At 22.7% G+C, this 19,597-nt stretch overlaps 8 protein-coding genes across 8 annotated transcripts; 3 read left to right on the top strand and 5 right to left on the bottom strand.

The window, feature by feature from the left end:
- Window positions 1-136: 136 nt before the first annotated feature.
- On the top strand, window positions 137-4,248 carry SRAE_1000179000 (Hypothetical protein; the record flags this gene model as incomplete). The annotated part of the gene is made up of 5 exons (XM_024648788.1): window positions 137-142; window positions 185-800; window positions 849-1,003; window positions 1,120-1,182; window positions 3,949-4,248. 5 exons carry the CDS (start codon window positions 137-139, stop codon window positions 4,246-4,248), a joined length of 1,140 nt encoding a protein of 379 aa, XP_024502731.1.
- A 152-nt stretch (window positions 4,249-4,400) lies between these two features.
- Window positions 4,401-6,052, bottom strand: SRAE_1000179100 (Molybdenum cofactor biosynthesis protein 1; the record flags this gene model as incomplete). The annotated part of the gene is made up of 3 exons (XM_024648789.1): window positions 4,401-4,915; window positions 4,955-5,462; window positions 5,531-6,052. The coding sequence occupies 3 exons, from the start codon at window positions 6,050-6,052 to the stop codon at window positions 4,401-4,403; spliced, it is 1,545 nt and encodes a 514-aa protein (XP_024502732.1).
- A 1,784-nt stretch (window positions 6,053-7,836) lies between these two features.
- Window positions 7,837-9,397, bottom strand: SRAE_1000179200 (Splicing factor 3B subunit 2; the record flags this gene model as incomplete). The annotated part of the gene is made up of 2 exons (XM_024648790.1): window positions 7,837-9,285; window positions 9,326-9,397. 2 exons carry the CDS (start codon window positions 9,395-9,397, stop codon window positions 7,837-7,839), a joined length of 1,521 nt encoding a protein of 506 aa, XP_024502733.1.
- Window positions 9,398-9,702: 305 nt separating this feature from the next.
- On the top strand, window positions 9,703-10,506 carry SRAE_1000179300 (Regulator of microtubule dynamics protein 1; the record flags this gene model as incomplete). Its single annotated transcript, XM_024648791.1, has 1 exon — window positions 9,703-10,506. One exon carries the CDS (start codon window positions 9,703-9,705, stop codon window positions 10,504-10,506), a length of 804 nt encoding a protein of 267 aa, XP_024502734.1.
- A 169-nt stretch (window positions 10,507-10,675) lies between these two features.
- SRAE_1000179400 (Cytochrome b-c1 complex subunit Rieske, mitochondrial) lies at window positions 10,676-11,549 on the bottom strand (the record flags this gene model as incomplete). The annotated part of the gene is made up of 2 exons (XM_024648792.1): window positions 10,676-11,467; window positions 11,508-11,549. The coding sequence occupies 2 exons, from the start codon at window positions 11,547-11,549 to the stop codon at window positions 10,676-10,678; spliced, it is 834 nt and encodes a 277-aa protein (XP_024502735.1).
- Window positions 11,550-12,008: 459 nt separating this feature from the next.
- On the bottom strand, window positions 12,009-12,731 carry SRAE_1000179500 (Tetratricopeptide-like helical domain-containing protein; the record flags this gene model as incomplete). Its single annotated transcript, XM_024648793.1, has 1 exon — window positions 12,009-12,731. One exon carries the CDS (start codon window positions 12,729-12,731, stop codon window positions 12,009-12,011), a length of 723 nt encoding a protein of 240 aa, XP_024502736.1.
- Window positions 12,732-13,045: 314 nt separating this feature from the next.
- On the bottom strand, window positions 13,046-16,450 carry SRAE_1000179600 (Tetratricopeptide-like helical domain-containing protein; the record flags this gene model as incomplete). The annotated part of the gene is made up of 5 exons (XM_024648794.1): window positions 13,046-13,414; window positions 13,462-13,794; window positions 15,967-16,045; window positions 16,082-16,255; window positions 16,296-16,450. 5 exons carry the CDS (start codon window positions 16,448-16,450, stop codon window positions 13,046-13,048), a joined length of 1,110 nt encoding a protein of 369 aa, XP_024502737.1.
- A 2,150-nt stretch (window positions 16,451-18,600) lies between these two features.
- On the top strand, window positions 18,601-19,175 carry SRAE_1000179700 (Hypothetical protein; the record flags this gene model as incomplete). The annotated part of the gene is made up of 3 exons (XM_024648795.1): window positions 18,601-18,655; window positions 18,767-18,912; window positions 18,969-19,175. 3 exons carry the CDS (start codon window positions 18,601-18,603, stop codon window positions 19,173-19,175), a joined length of 408 nt encoding a protein of 135 aa, XP_024502738.1.
- Between the last annotated feature and the right edge of the window lie 422 nt (window positions 19,176-19,597).

Below are 19,597 nucleotides of genomic sequence, written 5' to 3' on the forward strand. Positions count from 1 at the left end.
AAACTTTCAAAATAACAAAAAAACATGGATAACATTGGATCCATTTGACAATATTGAGTTACACAAAAACAATGATACTAACAAAAATGAGGAATTTTTTAATTTACAAGATGGTGGAAAATGTGAAGAAAATCTGATGAAGGTAATTTTGTTACTCTTATATTTCTTAAAAATTGAATTTTAGCTTTACAATGAAAATAAAAGAATTAGAAGCGCACTGTTGAGGGAAAGAAATATGAAACAAATGTTTTTTGTTGCTGCTATTAAAAAATTTAATATCGATTTGAAGGATACTGGATTTTTTTTTAGTAGTGGTGTTCATAAGGAATGCACCATTGACTTTAATTCAGATGTTCTGGAAAAAATTTCAGCTCATATAAAAAAAGAATATTCAATGGACGATGAACCAGAAATTTTTGAAAATGTTTTAAAAGACTTATTTTTAGATTCAATGATTTGTGATAAAAATAATGCTTTCTTTGAAAGTGAAAGTACAATGAGTTACTGTTGTGTTGCCGGAGGAATAATAATAATTTCGATAATTTTTGTCAATAAAGATAATTTTATTTTTGCTCGTTTATGGAGATATATAATTGTATTGGTTTTTTGTTGTTCAGTTTGTGCTGAATACTACCGACAATATCAATTAATTATTGCAAATAAAATGGCAAATATGGAAATAAATGAAAGTTTGGAGGATGTTTGCAGATCTAAAGGAGCTTTTTTGGAAAGTCTAATGAGTTATTTTCAATTATTTTCATTAACAAAATCTAAGTCAGAATGTTTACTTCGCCACGAAAGTATGCTTACCTCACCATTTTCAGAAATTAACATTTTATCTGTAATAGTAAAAGTTTTGACTTCTGCTTTGTTTACACCTTTATCAGTTATTGGTCAGCAATCAAATGAATTTTATTATGAATATTTCCGTGATACTACACTCCCATTATTTATTGTGAAGTTGTTTATACTTGTACTTGTAATATTGTTAGGCTTTTTTTATGTAAGTAATTTCCAAATTAGGACTTGGTTATGGACATTTGGTCCTTCAAGCCCTCCTATCACTTACCTTCCACCAAAACAACCTAGTGCTACGAAGTTGATTGACTTTGATTCTAGTTTATTAAAAATTCCCAGGAGGAGTCGAAGTCTATCCAGAATGGATATTTTAAAATTATGCCAGTGATAAATATAAACTTAATAAAGTTTTATTTTTGTAAATATTTTAATTGTTTTTGAAAATTGTTGTATAATATGATAAAAATTTATTGGTTAAAGTTAGTCTACATAGAAAAAGTTATACTTAATTCCTGATTAAATGAGTAGAAAAATCACGACTAGAAGAACAATATAGAAAAAACAACTTTTTGATAAACTTTTTAGAAATTTCAAAAAGAGAAATTCAACAAATGCTATATATATTTTTAAGTGATAAACTATTAATTGGAATATATCCTAATGCTGATTGTTGCTTTATTTTTATCATTTTTTAACCAAAATTTTTATCAATATTTTAATTTGCAATATAACTTAAAACTTAGAATTGTATTCAAAAATTTTTTTTTAATAAAACACTTTTTTTAAAATCATTTTTTTAAAGTTATACAACAACTTTTTAATGCTAATGTTCTAAAAACAGTCACAAATTTCTGCTATTTTAAAATTTCTTTTAATTATATGCAAAACAAATTTTTGTTTGTAAAAAATAACAAAGTTATCTTATCTTCTTAATTTTTTTACATATATTTCACAACTTTTTTTTTTGTTTTGCAAAAAAAGCATAAAACTTGATTAAAATATCAAAGTATTTTAAAATATCTGGAATAATCTATATATTATTTTTCTTATCCATACTATTTTTTTTTCCAATATTACATTGTTTTTTGAAGATAAATTGATAACGATAAGATATGAAATAAGATATATACATCTTAACAATCATTTTAAAAACTTCCTAATGTTATTTAATTACTTATAACATTTGTTATTCGTTTAAAATCATGTAATCATCAAATGGATAAACAATAAAAAGTACTAAAGATAAAAAAAAAGTTAAGCACTCTGATCATTAAACTTTTTCTATATGACATAATGTTTAAAGATATTTAAAAATATAATCAACAGATAAGTATACATGTTTCTCCAATAAATGTTATAAGATGTATTGCATTTCCCATTGCATTTGTAACGATTTCTTTTTTAATTATTTATTTTATTTCAAAAAAGTTTCAACGAAAGTTCATATTTTAAATTAATTTTGCACATAGTTTTTTTTTAGAAATTTACAACGTATAATATTTTTCTAATTTAATTTGTCATTAAAAGTAAGTAGGCCCGAAAATTTTATTTTACTTTATTACATTATATTATTCTTGGGTAAATGTTTTAGTATGAACAAATTAATCTTGTGGTATATACTGTATGTTTTTTTGCAACATAAATCTCAATAATTATTTTCTGACATATAAGATAATTATTCGCATAGTCTTTTCTTTTATCATTTATTTATATTTTATGGTGTATCTATGTCTTCGTTCTTTAAAATTTTCCAGATGATTCATTTAAAATTCCGGATTGATGTTTAAATAATTTTCCCTGTACTTATTTTATTTATCTTGGTTGTTAATCAGATTTTTTTGGATTGGATATATTTCAGGAGATGATTGATGATTATATGAATTATATTTAAAGTTATTTGTGGTAAGTGAAAAAGTATTAAATATTAAGATTAGTGGGTAATTTTGTTAATAAGGAAAATGATTAATGTCTATCTTCTATATGGCTGGGTTGCTCTGCAAAAATGTTTTTAATATACAGTTTTTGCGACCAATCCAAGCCAAATTAGAGGAAAGACGTATTTTAAACTGGTATTTTGATTGTGATCTTACACTAAAAATACAATTACCAAGTGCACTTTTTATATTTGAATTATGTGTTATAATAAAATATTTTTGCAAATAAAAGGCGATAATTCTATTTAACTTCTTCCAGACATTATATTTTTAAAGTAAATTATTTAATTTTTAAATTAACATCTAACATTTGGAAACTTTTTTTTTCCCAGAAATCGTAAATTTGTTATTAGTTTATAATATGACTAATACTTTCAAATGTACAATAAAAAATTCTTCTTATTAAATTTTATTTTCTTTCTAAATATTAAAAAGTAAAAACATGTTAGAATTACAGTAATATGACAATCCAATTGGTATAAATAGAAAATATTTTACCCGGTACAATAAAAATTCACATCATATTGTTATGTGGTATGAAAAATTACATCACGAATTTAACATTTGAATCGTTGTTTTTTTTTACTGATTATAATCTATACTATCTTATCTTTTCTTATTACTTGATCAAACAACAATATTATTAATTTTTAATGATAATTATTGAACTGTAGTTTTTTGTTAATTTATAATCATTGTTGATGAAAAACAAAAATATTAAAAATATTACACAATAGTATTTTTGATTTCACGTAACTAGTCATGTCTCATAATAATTTTTAAGTTGAATTGCTCATTATTCTTTAAACTTTTCTATTGTACCAATTTCTATTAATTTTTTCATTCGTAATACACCCTCAATAATACACCAATTTAATCATCTATTATTTTTTTTATATTAATATGTAAAGCTTAGAAAGAAATTTCATTTGATGTGATTTTAAAATAATTACCTTGTAATATAAAATACCATGGGGGAAAAAATTAGCTTTAGAATGTTTTCTAAATTGACCTTCAGTAATAGTTATATATGAAGACGAGAATAATTTTTTGTTAGTAATTTAGGTCAGTTGTCAGATGCACAGCTGACTATATGTGTCAGTTTCATAATGTTTCTGAATTTATTTTTCTTATTATATAAGACAGGTCTACCGTTTGATCAAATAATTTTTTATATATATATATATATATATTTTTTTTTTAAATATTTTTATAGATTTATGTCTCAGTTATGAAGAAAACATATATTTCACCTAGAAAAAGTATTGTTTCTACAAAAAAATTTGAATCATTATTAATAGATGAATCAAATGCTGTTTGGTTGGCACAACGGGCAACAGGATTTTTGGTAACATTATGTTTTTTTGCACTTCCTTTATTTTGGTCAAATATGATAAGACAATGTGTACTTGGTCAGGATTCAGTTATATCTTCTTTTCAATTTTTTTCAGGAATTTGTAATGTAGAACCTTCATTTCATTCAAATGATCCATGGTCGGTGATAAGAAGTTTATAAAGCAAAAATTGTATTAACTATTTCTAATAATAATTTATTCTATTAATGATTTTCAAAATAACTATTCAAATTTAGGATACTAATTTTTTTATATTGATTTATATTTAAATTTTTAATAATTGAGTTAAATAAAACTATATCCTTTTTTTATACTATTTTTCAACTGAATATTCAGAAAAATTAATAATACCAAAATCATTTTTTCCTCCTCTTTTTCCAAGAAGTTCAATATTACTTATTGTCATTTCATGGCCTAGTGCTTTTAACATATCATACATTGTCAATGCAGATACCGAGGCACTTGTCAAAGCTTCCATTTCAACACCAGTTTGAGATGTTGTTGTAACTTTAGAAAGAATTACAATTTTATTTTCATCTTCAAACTTGTAAATTTTTAATTTTACTTGATTTATTGGAATATTGTGACAAAGAGGAATGAGATCACTAGTTTTTTTACATGCATTTATACCGGCAATCTGTGCTACACATTCAGCATCACCCTTTTTTAAGTCATTTTTTATCAATGCTTCCATAATATTTTTTGAAACATATATTTCAGCTTTTGCCATAGCTATTCGTTTAGTTATATTTTTATGTGATGTATCAACCATTGTAATTTTTCCTTTATTATCAAAGTGTGTTAAAACTGAAGAAAAGGATCTATGTGCTATAAATTTTTATTAAGAAAAATAAATTTATTACCCACCAATAAGAATCATTGGTCTATTTTTTAAATTTTTAAGTATGTTAACATCGGCATGTTTAAATTTTTTTCCTTTAACTGCTTTTTCAATTACATTTTCAATTATTTCTGTACTACTATTTTCTCTAAGTAATTTTCTTAAAGAAACTTCAGTGTTTTCATGTAAACAAACTTTTAATGATCCATCAGCAGTTATTCTTAACCTATTACAGGTTCCACAGAAATGTTCAGACATACTACTTATAAAACCAAATTTTCCTTTCCATCCATCAACATAATATCCTTTTGAAGTATCATTTTTATCATCAGTTGCTTTAACAATCATTTCATTAATTTCTTTATCAATCATAATAAGTAATTCTTTATATGGGACCATTTTATTAATATTAAAATTATTTCCCTCAAAAGGCATATACTCAATAAATCTTATATCTAAGTTTTCATTTTTTGTCATTTTTACAAAATCAACTACTTCATTATCATTTATACCTTTCATAACAACAACATTTAACTAAAAATAATATATTATTTTTTTTTTTGATAATAAAAAAACATGATATAATAAAAATATAATTTTACCTTGACATAAGGAAAAAAATTCTGAGCTAATTTTATACTTTTGATAACTTTAGAAAAACCATTTCTCCTACTTAATATCATATATTTATTTGGGTCAAGAGTATCAAGACTAATGTTAACATGTGTTAATCCTGATTTTACAAGATCAGGTAATTGTCGAGATAATGTTATACCATTTGTTGTAATGCCAACAGATTTTATACCTTCAATAGATCTAATATCATAAATTAATTTAGCCAAATTTGATCTAATTGTTGGTTCACCTCCAGTAAGACGTATCTTGGATACACCATTTTTTTCAAAAATTTTAACTAATGTTATTATTTCATCATTTGTCAAAAGATTTACACTTGGTGTTAATGGTACACCTTCTTCAGGCATACAATATTTACAACGTAAATTACATCTTTCAGTTAATGATATTCTTAAATAATCATGATGTCTCCCAAAATTATCTGTTAATACATGATTTTTTCTTATAAAGTTTAATGGTACTATACATTTCTTAATTAATTTTAGCATTTATAATTGGCAAATATACTAAAAAAAATCAATAAAACAATAGTTATGTAATATAAAAGTTTAATTCAAAAAAGGAAAAAAAAAATTTTAAAAGTAACATTAACAAATATTTTGTAAAATTATAAACTTTAATATTTAATTGTATTTCTCAAAAGAAATAATTAATGTTTTATATTTATGCACAAAACAAATAGTACTAGTTTAAAATTATATAAAACTTCAATCAATCATTTGATCTTCTTAAATAACCATAAAATATAAATAAAGATAATATCTAACATTTTATTTTTGTTAAATTAAATAGCTCACTATTTATTATAATATGTTGATGATAGATGTTTTATAATATAAAAGTTTATTATCATTTGCCAATTCAAATTTTTGTTATAAAAATATTTAATATAATCTTATTTTAAAATAAACAAATACAATTAATAAAGATATAATTTGTTGTGATAAAATAAAACTTTTTTTCTTATTTATCTTAAACATATTTTTACCTCAATGACATTGTACATTTTGTAATTTTTTGAAAAAAAAACTATAAGAAAAAATCTATTAAAATGTTAATAAAAGTTTCTTATCAATTCACTATAAAAGAATAAAAGGAAAAAAAAGTTATTTCCATTCAAAAACCCGTATATGTTTTTCAAAAAAAAAAAATTTACTGTTCAAAAAATTGGAGAAAAAAATGTTTTTTTGAACAAGAACATTGATAATTTTGTTTGCAATTATTTAATCTTAATTCGATTAATAGTCAAATAATGTAATTTCTATTCTAACAATAAAATAATATTAAACATAAATTGTTTTTAAATAGTTGTAAATAAATTAATAAAAAATTTTTTCTTTTTGAAATACCTTGTTTTAATTGACTTATATTGATTAAATTTTTATTAATTAAAAAAAAAGTAAACAACTTTATTTTATAGATTAAATGATATTGTACAAAATTTAAATATTATGGTTGATGTATTGATAATATTTCAAAGTGCTAAAAGTTGAAGTAAAATGTTAAATATTTTATTGAACTTTTTTATACATTGATCGTTAAAATTACAGTAACCTTTTTAGTTAATGATAAAAATACATATTTATAATATTACTAAAACTATTTTCAATGTATTAAAAAGTTCATTATTTTACGTAAGTTTTTTAAATATTAATATTAACATTTTAAAAATATTTCTCAAAATAATAATACAATTATGTAAGTAGGTTGGGAAGTTATAGATCATGGAAATTAATTGTTAAATTAAATAACCGAGGACATGGAATATATTATAACATGATGATTGTAAAAAAAATATTGTTGATTCATATAATGTAAATATCTTTTTTACCTGCACATCACCTGTAGTATTAATATCTAACATAATGTAAATTAATATTCATACTTCAACAACTTTTTTAAATAATAATATTTGATTTGATTAAAAAAAAATTGTAAAATTCTTAAAAATCATATTGATGATAAAATATATATATAATCTTTTGTGAAGGATATATTTGTATAAAAATATATTTATAAATATATATAAAAAATTTAAATACACTTGGATGTTTTGTTATACATTTATTTTATATTATAAATCTGTAAATTTTTCTCATTTTTATTGTAATAGAAATAAATAAATAAAATAATTATATAAAAGAAGTTGAAAATACTTTATTTTGTTAAATATTATGAAAAATTCAAAAGTATAACATTAAGTTAAAAAATTAATCTTAGTCTACCGATATTTAAATGAAAGTTATTTCTTATATTTAAATTGGAATTTTTTTTATGATGCATTTATACCAGGTTTACGTAATTCAATAGTTTGAGGAATTTCATATCCTGTAACAACACTTGAAATTCCACTTGGTGTCTCAATACCACTAGTATCAGATCCAATAATAATATTTTCATTTTCTGCAATATCCATAGCATCATCATCATCATTTTCTTCTTGAACTTCATCGTCTTCATCAACATAATCTTGTTCAATTTCTCCCCAATGACGTCGATCGATATTTCTATCTTCTACAGTTTCAGTAATTAATGGAGTTTCTATTCCAAATACATCACCATATATAGTTTTACCAAATTCATCAACAGGTGGTTTACCCCAACCTCCAGGATGATATCCAAACATACATCCATCAGGAATTGGTGAATTAAGACCTGGAATTTTAAGATTAGGATATGATGGTGGAGGACCATAACGTTGCATAGCAATGAGCCATGGTGGAGGAAATTTGTAAGCCTGTTGGCCAATAGGCATTCCTAAAGCTAAACGTAATTCATCTGATAATTTTCCAGGTTTTTTATCATACATTTTTGCATCCATCTCTTTCCCTTCATAATATAAATCTCCCATTTTTGTCATATGTGGTTTTGTTTGCCACTTGAAAAATGCATCATGGAGATCTTGATAGTCAATATTAATTCGCCCCAACTTTGGTCTAACTCTCTCCTTCATTTTACTTCTTAGTGATTGTGAACTTTCTTTTTCCCACATTGTTTCCCTCATCTCCATAATTCCTGTTTTTTTTATACATTCAGGTAATTCAAATGGCGGCCTTTCAAAGCCTCTTTTACCAGCTAAATATTTTCTTTTTGCATTCCAATGTGGTGGAATAGGTACTGTATTTCGATAACTTTTTAAAGTAACTAACAAAAATGGATCTCTCGATGTTGTATCAGCCCATTCAACAACATCGGGTCTAGATGTACATTGTTTTAATGCCACAATACTAGGTTGTAAAGCTTTTTTAAGTTGTTTACGAGACATACCATGAATTGAATTAACTTCCTGTAATTCTAATTTTCTTGATTTTATTTCTTCTTGCAAAATTTGTTCTGATTTTTCTGCCTTACTTTCTTGATCACTATACATATCATTATCATTACTATACTGATTATGAGATATATCTGCTTTAGAAGGATCATAAGTAAATTTTTCAAAAACACTTTTAAAATAATTATACTCATCTGAATCTTCAGCTAATCCTAAATCTTTTACATTTATTTCAAAAACCATTTTCATATCTTCTTTTTCACCATTTTCTTCTAATTTAACATCAGATATATCTTGATTTTCCTCCTTTATAACTTCTTTCACTGGTTCATCAACTGCCATCTCTGTTTCATTAGAAATGTTATTGTTTACCTTCTTTTGAGATGCTTTTTTATTTTTCTTCTTAGATTCATTTTTCTTTCTGTTTCGTTCTCTTCTTTTTTCAATTTCCTAAACAAACTAGTAAAAAATAATTTAAAATAAAATTTACCTTTTTTTCTTTACTCGTTAAGTTCTCGAATTCTTGATCGTATGAATCATCATCTTCTACCAGTGCTGTCATATCCTATAGAATGATTTTTAGTAACTTTTACAATGGTATTTACAATATATTTTTGAATGTTTGGAAATACGACTATGACAAAATTCAACATAAGACTTAAAAGAAGACAATTGGTATGGTGTCTACTGAAATGGACAAAAATGAAGCATCATATAAAAAGATATTTTGTTTTCAATATGATTTTTTATATTTATTTTAGTTTATCTGACATGATTTATTCTAATTTATTTTTTTTTGTTTTGTTATCGAATATCATTTTTTTTATTTGAAAAAGAATTTTTTTTAAATACTTTCTTTTAGATATCATGTTCCGTCGCGTCTTCCAGTCTGTTGGTAAACTTACAGCAGGACTTGCTTCAGTTCAACTTGCAGCAACAGGTATTGCACTAACTGATAAAGAACTTTCAAAGAAACCTGAATGGTATCAACATGCTGTTAGATCTCTTGAAGATGCCATTAAAGATCTTTCTAAAAAAGGTTTTATTGAATCAAAAGAAAAATTAGCTCAAGCTGAAGACGTATTACAACGTGTTTTAGATGTAAATAATGTTGAAATTCTTTGGCGTTATGCTCGCGTTCTTACTGAAAAAGCAGAACTTTCTCATTGTGAACATGAAAAAAAAGAATTACTTCATGAAGCTAAGAAGTATATTAAAAAAGCTCTTGATATTGAACCAGCAACTGGTATTGCCGGTATTCATAAATGGGCCGGAATTATCCTAACTAAACTTGGAGAGTTTGACAAAAAGTGCGATGATGAAGGTGTAAAGAAACATTTAAAGAAGGCAACTGAACTTGATCAAGAAGATGCTTTTGCTCATTTTCTTTATGGAGCTCAACTTTACAAGATGAAAGAATATAAGGAAGCTGCAGAAGCATTGAAAAAGGCTGAATCTATCAGACAAGGATTTTCACCAGCTAACAAATATTATCTTGGACTAGCTCTTAAAGAACTTGGAAAAAAAGAAGAAGCTATTCAAGCTCTCAAGGAAAGTATGGCTACTCCAGCTAAATTCGCTTTTGAAGGAGTAGCTAAATCTAAGGCAAAAATGGTACTTATGAACAAATTTAAGTTGACTGAGGATGAAATTACTATCAAGGATTATTAGGATATTTTCTTATCATTAGTTTTTTTTAATTGATTATAGAGATATGTTATTTTAAAAATAAATCAAATGGTTTTAATATTTATTTCTTACAACCTATTCGGTAATTTTATCATATAAAGATAATTTTAAAATAGTTATCTATTTATGAAAAAAAAAATAGCCAATAAGCCTAGTCTGATCCTACGATAATAGTATTATCTTTGAAAACATATGGTGGAACGTGAAGATTTAATGGGGCTGGTCCTTTACGAATGCGACCAGAACCATCATAATGGGATCCGTGGCATGGGCAATAATATCCTCCAAAATCACCTGAATTAGCAAGTGGTACACATCCTAGATGAGTGCAAACACCAATAACAACAGACCATTCATCTTTTTGTACTCGTTCATCATCGTGTTCAGGGTGGCGAAGATCACCTACAGTAACTGCTTTTTCAGTTGAAATTTCTTTTTGTGTACGATGCTTGACAAAAACAGGTTTTCCACGCCATTCAAATGTCTTAGTGGATCCTTCAGGTATCTCATCTAATTTAATCTCAATAGAAGCAAGAGCTTTTTGATCAGCAGCCATAGCTTTATAAGTGACGGCTTTCTGAACAAGTTCCTTTCCTAACATAAGTGAAAGAACTCCGCCAACTCCATAAAAAACAGCTTGTGGAGCTAAACGACGAGCATCTTCTGTTTCACGGGCTGGTTTAGTTGGATCTAATGTTGATGTTGGTCTGTATCCATCAAAATTGGGAAATTTAACATCAGTATGAGCATAACGGCGTGAAGTAACGTTAATTCCTTTGTTAAATGATGCACCTAAAAATGATCCATTGTTAGACATAAAAGTAGCACGTTTCTGAAGACTATCAATTGTATTTAGATTAACTGTTGAATCAACAATTGATGGGATACTATTTCCAGTATTAGATGCAAATTTACCATTGTTGGATAATTGAGTTCCAGCAATCTATATATATTATAAATATAAACAAAAATAATATACTTACCAATTTTGTGGAATTAGCTGTTGTACGTAATAATGTGGCCATCTAAAGTTATAAATATATTAATTATTAAAGAAATTATTCGTCAATTACTTCTTATCGTTTAAAGTAAAATCAAATTTGTTAAATGATTAAAATTAATTGTATTTTACAAAATAAAATTAAGCAAAATACTGAAATAATTAAGAACTGTTTTTCTAAGTAATAACAGTTAAACAATTTATAAATTAAACGAATGGAGATAAGGTTGCTTTATAGATGGGAGAAACTATAAGATGAAACCATCCACTTTTGTAAACACTACCCCACGTTTCTCGTATTGAGAAGAATTGGAATAAAGTACATTTTGGCAGTTCATAAAATATGTGTATTTTATGTAAATCAGTAATTTATTTAAGGCTTCAAAATAAATATTTTTTTTAAGATTAATTTTTATTAAAATCAAATATACAAAAAAAATATTGATTAAATAAATATACTTCTATTATCTCAAATTTATTTTGTTTACTCTTTTTCATCTACATATTTGATAATATAATTTTCTACCTCATCCACAATCTCTTGATCATAACTATCATAAATTGGTAGATTTTGAATTTTCTTTAAATATTCTATAGCTTCTTTTTTTCTGTTTAAATTCCATAAACATTTTCCAATATATGACATATTTTCTATCCAATAAGGTCCATCTTCTGAGTTATGAGCTTTTAAAAAATCTTCAAGTGCATCTTCATATGTACTCTCTAAAGGTGTACCAAAAATAAAACGTGCTGATTTTTTTTCAAACCATGATAATTCAGCTACTCCATAATGATATCTACCACGCATGTGCATTAAATTATGATCATTTGAGTCAAGGGATAAGGCTTTATCTAGTAATTGTTTAAATTTATATCCATTTTGACATTTTTTTTTAATATCACAATAATCAATGGAAAGTCCAAGTATAGCAGCAGACCATTTGACTGTATTGACATCTTCAGGTGCTAATTCAATTGCTTTATCAATCATTTGAACACCATCCATAATGTATTTTTTTCTTAATTTATCTTTGGATGACAATGAATTTGCAAGAACATCAAGTAAATGCAAAAGTCTCCAATTAACTTGAATACGTTCCTCATCATTAATATTATCTGAATCTTTAAGTTGATTTAAATATTCATAATAATCTTCTTCTGAATTATCATTTTCAAAAGCTTCCAAATGTTCAATAAATTTATCCATAATAAATATATGTTCAATGGATAAAATAATTTTTTATTTCAAATTGTATCATTAACATACTATTTAAATTATTTAATTTTTCAATATAATATGCAAATTTTAAACAGTACAATAATTTATTTTTTTTCTAAAAATGGTTGTACAAAAAAAGGAAATTTATATAACATAAACCATTTGGGTATTATATAATTTTTTAATATTTTTTACAGAAGAGAAAATCATAAAATAATATGTATAAAACAATCATTATATGTAAATAAGATTATGTTCTTAAAGATAATTTAATAGATTGACTAGATGTACCTCTTCATTCTTTACTTAGAACATTTTTTCATTAAAGCTTGAACTTCATTTAACATATCTTTTTCGGCTTCTCCTTTGTTGGTTGGACATTCAAGAGCCATCTTAAGATATTTAAGGGAAGATGATTTATCACTAATTTGATAGTAACAACGTCCAATATAAAGAAGATTTTCTAACCATTCCCCGTTCTTAATTTCTTCAACTTTAAGAAAATCAGCTAATGCCTCTTCATAAGTTGCAGAGGGAGGAGTTGCATAAAAAGCGGAAGCTGCCTTACGTTCAATCCATGAAAGTGAAGCAACAGAGAAACAAAATCTACCACGCATATGAAGAAGTGTATATTCAGAACAATCAATTGAAAGAGCTTTATCAAGTAAACTCTAAAAATTAATAATTAAATATAAATTGTTTAATATATTTATCTTACCTTAAAATAATGTCCAGTTTCAATTTTTTCTTTTGTTCCCATAAAATCTGTTGATTGACCAGTACAGGCAGCAGCCCATTTCAAGACATTAATATTGGTGTCATCAATTTTAACAGCCTCTTCACCATATTTTTTTCCCTCAAACATAAACTCTTTTCTTTTTGAATCTTTAGCAGCAAATTCAGATCCTCTTTGATAGCAAGCACGACACAATCTCCACAATAATTCAATATCTTTTTTATTTTCATTAGATTCATCATAAAGAGCCTTCAAAGCATTGTAAGCAGCTAAATTTTCATGATTTTCAAGTTGTTCATCAATAGTTTTAAAGTCCTGTAAAATAAATATATAAATTAATACATTATAAAAATTAAAAAGAAATATTTTAACTTGCCATTTTTTGAAAGATTTTAAAAAAAAAAAGAAGTCTAAGTCTAAAAATAAAAATACTTATTATTTAATATTAAAATATATTACGAATGGTGGAAAAATTCACTAAGTATAAATTATAAAACTGAGTCATCGTAAAAAATTTTCATCAAATAATTGGGAAGATGAATATCAAGTAACAGCTTGTGACAATTTTAAAGAAAATTGTAAAATATTTAAAAATTTAATATTAGAAATATAAAAAATTAATATAAGAATTGATAAGGTTATTTAATTTTATTATCATAGAAATTTAAATAATTATTTTGACTTTATATATTATATGATAAAAGTGAATAATGTAATTATAAAAAAAGGATAGTGTAAAGAAGACTATATTTGTCAGCTTATTACATGATAAAATGATTATTAGATGAAGAAAGTAAAGGTAAACGATAAAAAATGTTTTAAAAAGTAAATGGTTAATACAATGATTTTTATTATAATAAAATTAACAATAGTTGTCACCAAAAATTTAGATAAATGTATATATTGAAATGATAAAATTGTAACTAATATGCGTCTATAAATTAATTGGATTGTTAATTTTTTGTTCTAATATGTGAAACAAAACATTTCTTTTGACTTGAACAAGACTATAACTACAATGATAAAATTCACATGTGATATTAAAAATTATTGCATGACACTACAAATAAGCAACTTAGTAACCAAAAGTATTAGTGTCCTACAATTGTTTATTACAAAGTTTATAAATATTATATACAATAAATAAACTTATAAAAAAAAGTACCACAATATAAAAATTTTTCCCAAACATGAATTAATAGAAATTTTATTTTAAAATAATTGTTTTTTTTTTGTTATAAAATATCAATGACTGAAATTTTTATAATAAAAAGAACAAAAATTATTCTAAAATTTGATGAAATGACCTTAATTGAAGTGGATTTTTTTATAAAAATAAACAAATAAAATGCCATTGGTTTGTTAAATTTTAACATTACTTAGCTAATTTTTAATATTACATTATATTTATAACAAAAAAAAAAGACATTTAAAAATATTACAAAAATACTTAAATCTTTTTTTTATAATTTATCAATAAAATTTTAAAACAAAAATAAATGAGGATATGATATGGGAATTTTAAAATATAGATGTTATAAAAAGACTGATACTAAAATATAAATAATTATTCTTTAAGGATTTCTTATTTTTAAGAAAAAATTCCATACTTATTTTATAATACTATTTTTTTTTTAACAAACTTGTTTTTTTTTCTTTTTTTAAATTTATGATATATAATATATATAGTAGAAGTTTTTAATAAATAAAAAAAAATTTCTTAACACTTTTCTTGTATTATATAATTGAATTTGTGAAATGAAAACTGTAAACATTAATACTCATAAAAATGTTTAAACAGCACTTTTCTAGGTCACAGTGAGCTTACATTTATATATTATTCATTGTCTAGGGAAGCCAGTAACAAAAAATGTTGTAAAATATAATAAAAATATCTAAAAGCAGATTGTGAGATATAATTTTCATTCTTTGCTACATAAGTTTACAAAAGTATCTTGTTTTACTCTAAAATCAGTTTTTGGATAACCTTGGAAACAAGAAAAACAAAGTAGTAGAGGATTGATGGAAAATGTAAAAAGAGTCAATGAAAATAAATAGGAAATAAGATTTGAATGATTATAACTTTTGGAATAATCAAATATACATCTAATTAAAACAACTGATCTATTCATTAAATCTAAAACTTTAATAAACAACTTATTTTACAGATTAGATGCTATAGAGAAATTAATATAGAGACAAATGATCCTTTTTATTAATACAATACTATATTAACTATTACGAATAATTTTTATAAGTCAATATATAAATTAATGAGTATATATAATGTGATGATACAGTAACCAAAAAAATTATATTATTTTTTAAATAATAAAAAAATTTAATCACTAAATATTTTAATCAAATTATTAATCTTAATATTGTACCTCCTTATTTCTATAGTTAAATATTTATTTTAATATTACAATTTTTTTTTAAAATATATATAAATAAATTTTATATTTTATAAATAAGTAAGAAACTTACAAAATTAATTATATCATGCATTTTTTGAAAATTATCTTCACTCGCAATAGTAGGATTATCATTTATAAAATCTTTAAAACTAAAAAAAATAGTACACAAAGTGGAATTTTCTTACTTTTCGCTAACATCTAAATATAATGAATCTGACATAATACTACTAGATGAGCTATATTTATATTTTTTTAAAATATTTTCATTTAAATCATCATAAAAAGTAACATTTTTTTTACATTTAAACAATTGCTTATTTAATTGAATTATTTCTCCTTTTGTTAATAAAATTTCATCACTAAAACAATAGATTATTTTTAAATTAAAATTAGACGTACTTTAAATGATTGATTTTATCAAGTAATTGTAAATGTCTTTTTTCGCTATCTTTAATCATGATATAATAAATAAAGATGCATTGAAATGCTCCAAGTCCTAAGGTAGCTAAAGCAATTGATAGATATGGATGTGTTGGTAAAAAATTATTAGTCATAATTATTATATTAAAAAATTTATCAATTTTCAAAGTAAACAAAAATATTATTACATTGACTTTAGATATATATATACCTTACAAGATTCTTCGTAAGATTTCTTTATAAAGTAAAGAATATATAAATATCTTCAAAAGACATGAGCATATTTTATAATCGATAATAAAGATAACGTTATACATTAACTGTTGTTTACTAATGAATACAACCACAATATCTTTTAATAATACATTATAAATCATATTACTGGTTTCCAATTATAATATTATTTTAATTCTCTTGTTGAATAAAAAACCATAAAATGAAAAAAAAATTTTCAAGAATTTAATCTTTAATTTTACTGGTAAAATTACAGAAAAAAAACACACCAATATATTAATTAATTATCAACCAACAAAAACATAATTCTATTTTTAACTTTAAAAAAAAATTATAACAATTTCATCTAAATATTTTTAATATTTCCTTGAATATTTTTTACTATTTCAAATATATCTTTATTATAAAATATTAAACATTCAAAAATATAAAAAAAAATGTTATTTTTACACTTTTAATCTAATCAAAAACACAAATTGGTTTCTCATACTTTATTATACTGAATCAAAAAATATTTTTCTTGTTAAATGTGTAAAAATTAGTTTGTTTATTTCAAAATGAAAATTAAGTGTAATTTATAATTGTACATTTTTTGAAATGCAAATAAAATTATGGTATATTTTTACTGATATTCATGAATGTTTGTTATTTGATTAAAAATTTAATTTACGATTTATAGAAAGTATAAGTTTTTTTTTACTTTGATAATTTATATATTTTTTAATTTACATTTTAAAATGAATTTGATTATGTTGTTTGTAATATTATTTTTGATTAAATTTGTATCATATTAAAAAATCTTTTACTTTTTTTTGATAAAATGTAATATTTCATTGAAGTATGTTTTGAAAAAAGTATATATTAATATTATAACATTTAGACAAATTATCCCTGAAAAGTCCTAACAAAGGCATAATCTTTTTAATTTGTCCAATATATATAATACATTATATTTAATAGCTAATAATTGTTACAGTATTTGAATAAATTTAAATAATAAAACTTTTCTTGTAACTATGAGCAATTAGGTTAACCGTTATCACAAAACCTATTGTTCGTATAATTTTATATATCAATTAAACTCCTACTTTATAAAGGAGTCAAAGCTATATTTTTCATCAAATTTTAGTTTATCATTTAATTGTCACTAGTTATATTCTATTGGATAACTTTTATCTTATAACAATTTCTTATCTTTCTTTTTTTATTTAAACCATAAATAATACTTCCAACAATTCCCAATCGTATTATTTTTACATAAATACTATTATATAAAGTTTTCGACAATTTTATTATCATTAAACTAAAAGGATATATCAATTACATCTTTTTTTAATATAATCTTTAAATGATTGTCATTTTAAATAAATATTATATTACTTTCTTTAAAACTATTTTTAATATTAATAGTATCAAAATCAAAAAAAAAAATTAATATTTATTTAATGTTACTAAATATTATATATCTAATATTCATCCAATATAGTCAATATTTTCATATAAATAAAAAATAATTTTTTTTTATTAAAATTTACAAATTGATATTTTTTCTTTAAATCTTTAAATATTTATTTAACGATGTTATCTTGATAGCATATAGTTACAACATATTATATGTAATATTTTTTAAGAAAATATATTAATATCTTATTTAATAGTGTTAAAAATAATTTTAATTTTAATGATTGTGTTAAAATTTATTTATGATATGATGGATATTTCATTTTAATAATGTAGATTTACTTAATTTATAATTATAATATATTGGGGTATATTTGTGTTGTCTTATTTTTTCTTAATAAAAAAAAAGAAAGTATCATATATCAGATTGTGTTTAATGTTTTCTTGTAAAAAGAATAAACAAAAAAAAAATTTTCTTTTGTATATTGTATAGTTTTAACAATTTTAAATATTTTTCTTATAAAAATATATACATATATTATAGATTACTTTAAATATTTAAAAAAATTCCAATTATTTTATTATATAACACCTATTTATAGGAATTTTTTTATATATTATGTATTCTCAAATTTTTCTCTTTATACTCATGATATCAAATAAAATTGAAAATAAAGTTATTGAGAGTGACTATCACGATGGAGGTAATGTATTAATTATTATTATTGTAAAAATAAAAAAAAATAATTATGATTAAAAATTTATATTATAAATTCATGTGTTATATATTTTTAAATTAAATTTAAATTTTTAAGATACAAATCCACCGCACGTTTCATGGGTACCAATTATATCTAGAAGAAGTGAAAAAATAAAAGAAGTATTTGATGTAATAGCAAAGTCAGAGGGAACAGAAAGTGATTATATAAAAAAATTAAATAGAATTGCTGAAATGTTAAATGTAATGTTTTTTTTCCTAAATATTTGTCATTAGATATATAAATATATTTTTTTTAGGTTACTTATGATATTGAAAATGAAAATTTTTCAAAAATTAAAAAGAATAATTTAGAAAATGTTAAGAGTTACAAAAAGAAATACATTGAAAAAAGTGAATTGGAAAAGTATAGAAATAATGCCTTTTCAATAAATGTTATTCTTTCAACAAAAATTTCTATATATTTATATAGTTGTTTGTTATTTTTTACTTTTTTACTGTTTTAAAAAATTAAAATTAATATTAATCTCTTATATTTTGATTTATAAAAATTAACTATACTTTTTATGCAAAAGTTTCATTATAATAGAAATATTTTTGAGGTTACCAGCATAAAAAAAATTTTTTTTCTTTACCAAATCAATTTTATTAAACAACATCATACTTATAATTTATCATTCATAGCAATATTTGTTCAAAGTATAAACTGGTTTTATAGATCAAGCTATCATTATTTATGAATATATTTTTATTGCATATCATTTTATTCTTTCCTTATTTAGTTATAACGCAAAAATAACTTTATAAATAATATTTGTTTTACAATATTTATTTTATTTTTAAAATGAATATTTTTTAAATTTTACAGTAAAAAGTGTTGTTTTTTTTTTAATTTTACAAATTTTAAACTGATATTAACATAATAAAA

Source organism: Strongyloides ratti (genome assembly GCF_001040885.1).
Source record: "Strongyloides ratti genome assembly S_ratti_ED321, chromosome : 1".
In the NCBI taxonomy this organism is placed as follows: domain Eukaryota; kingdom Metazoa; phylum Nematoda; class Chromadorea; order Rhabditida; family Strongyloididae; genus Strongyloides; species Strongyloides ratti.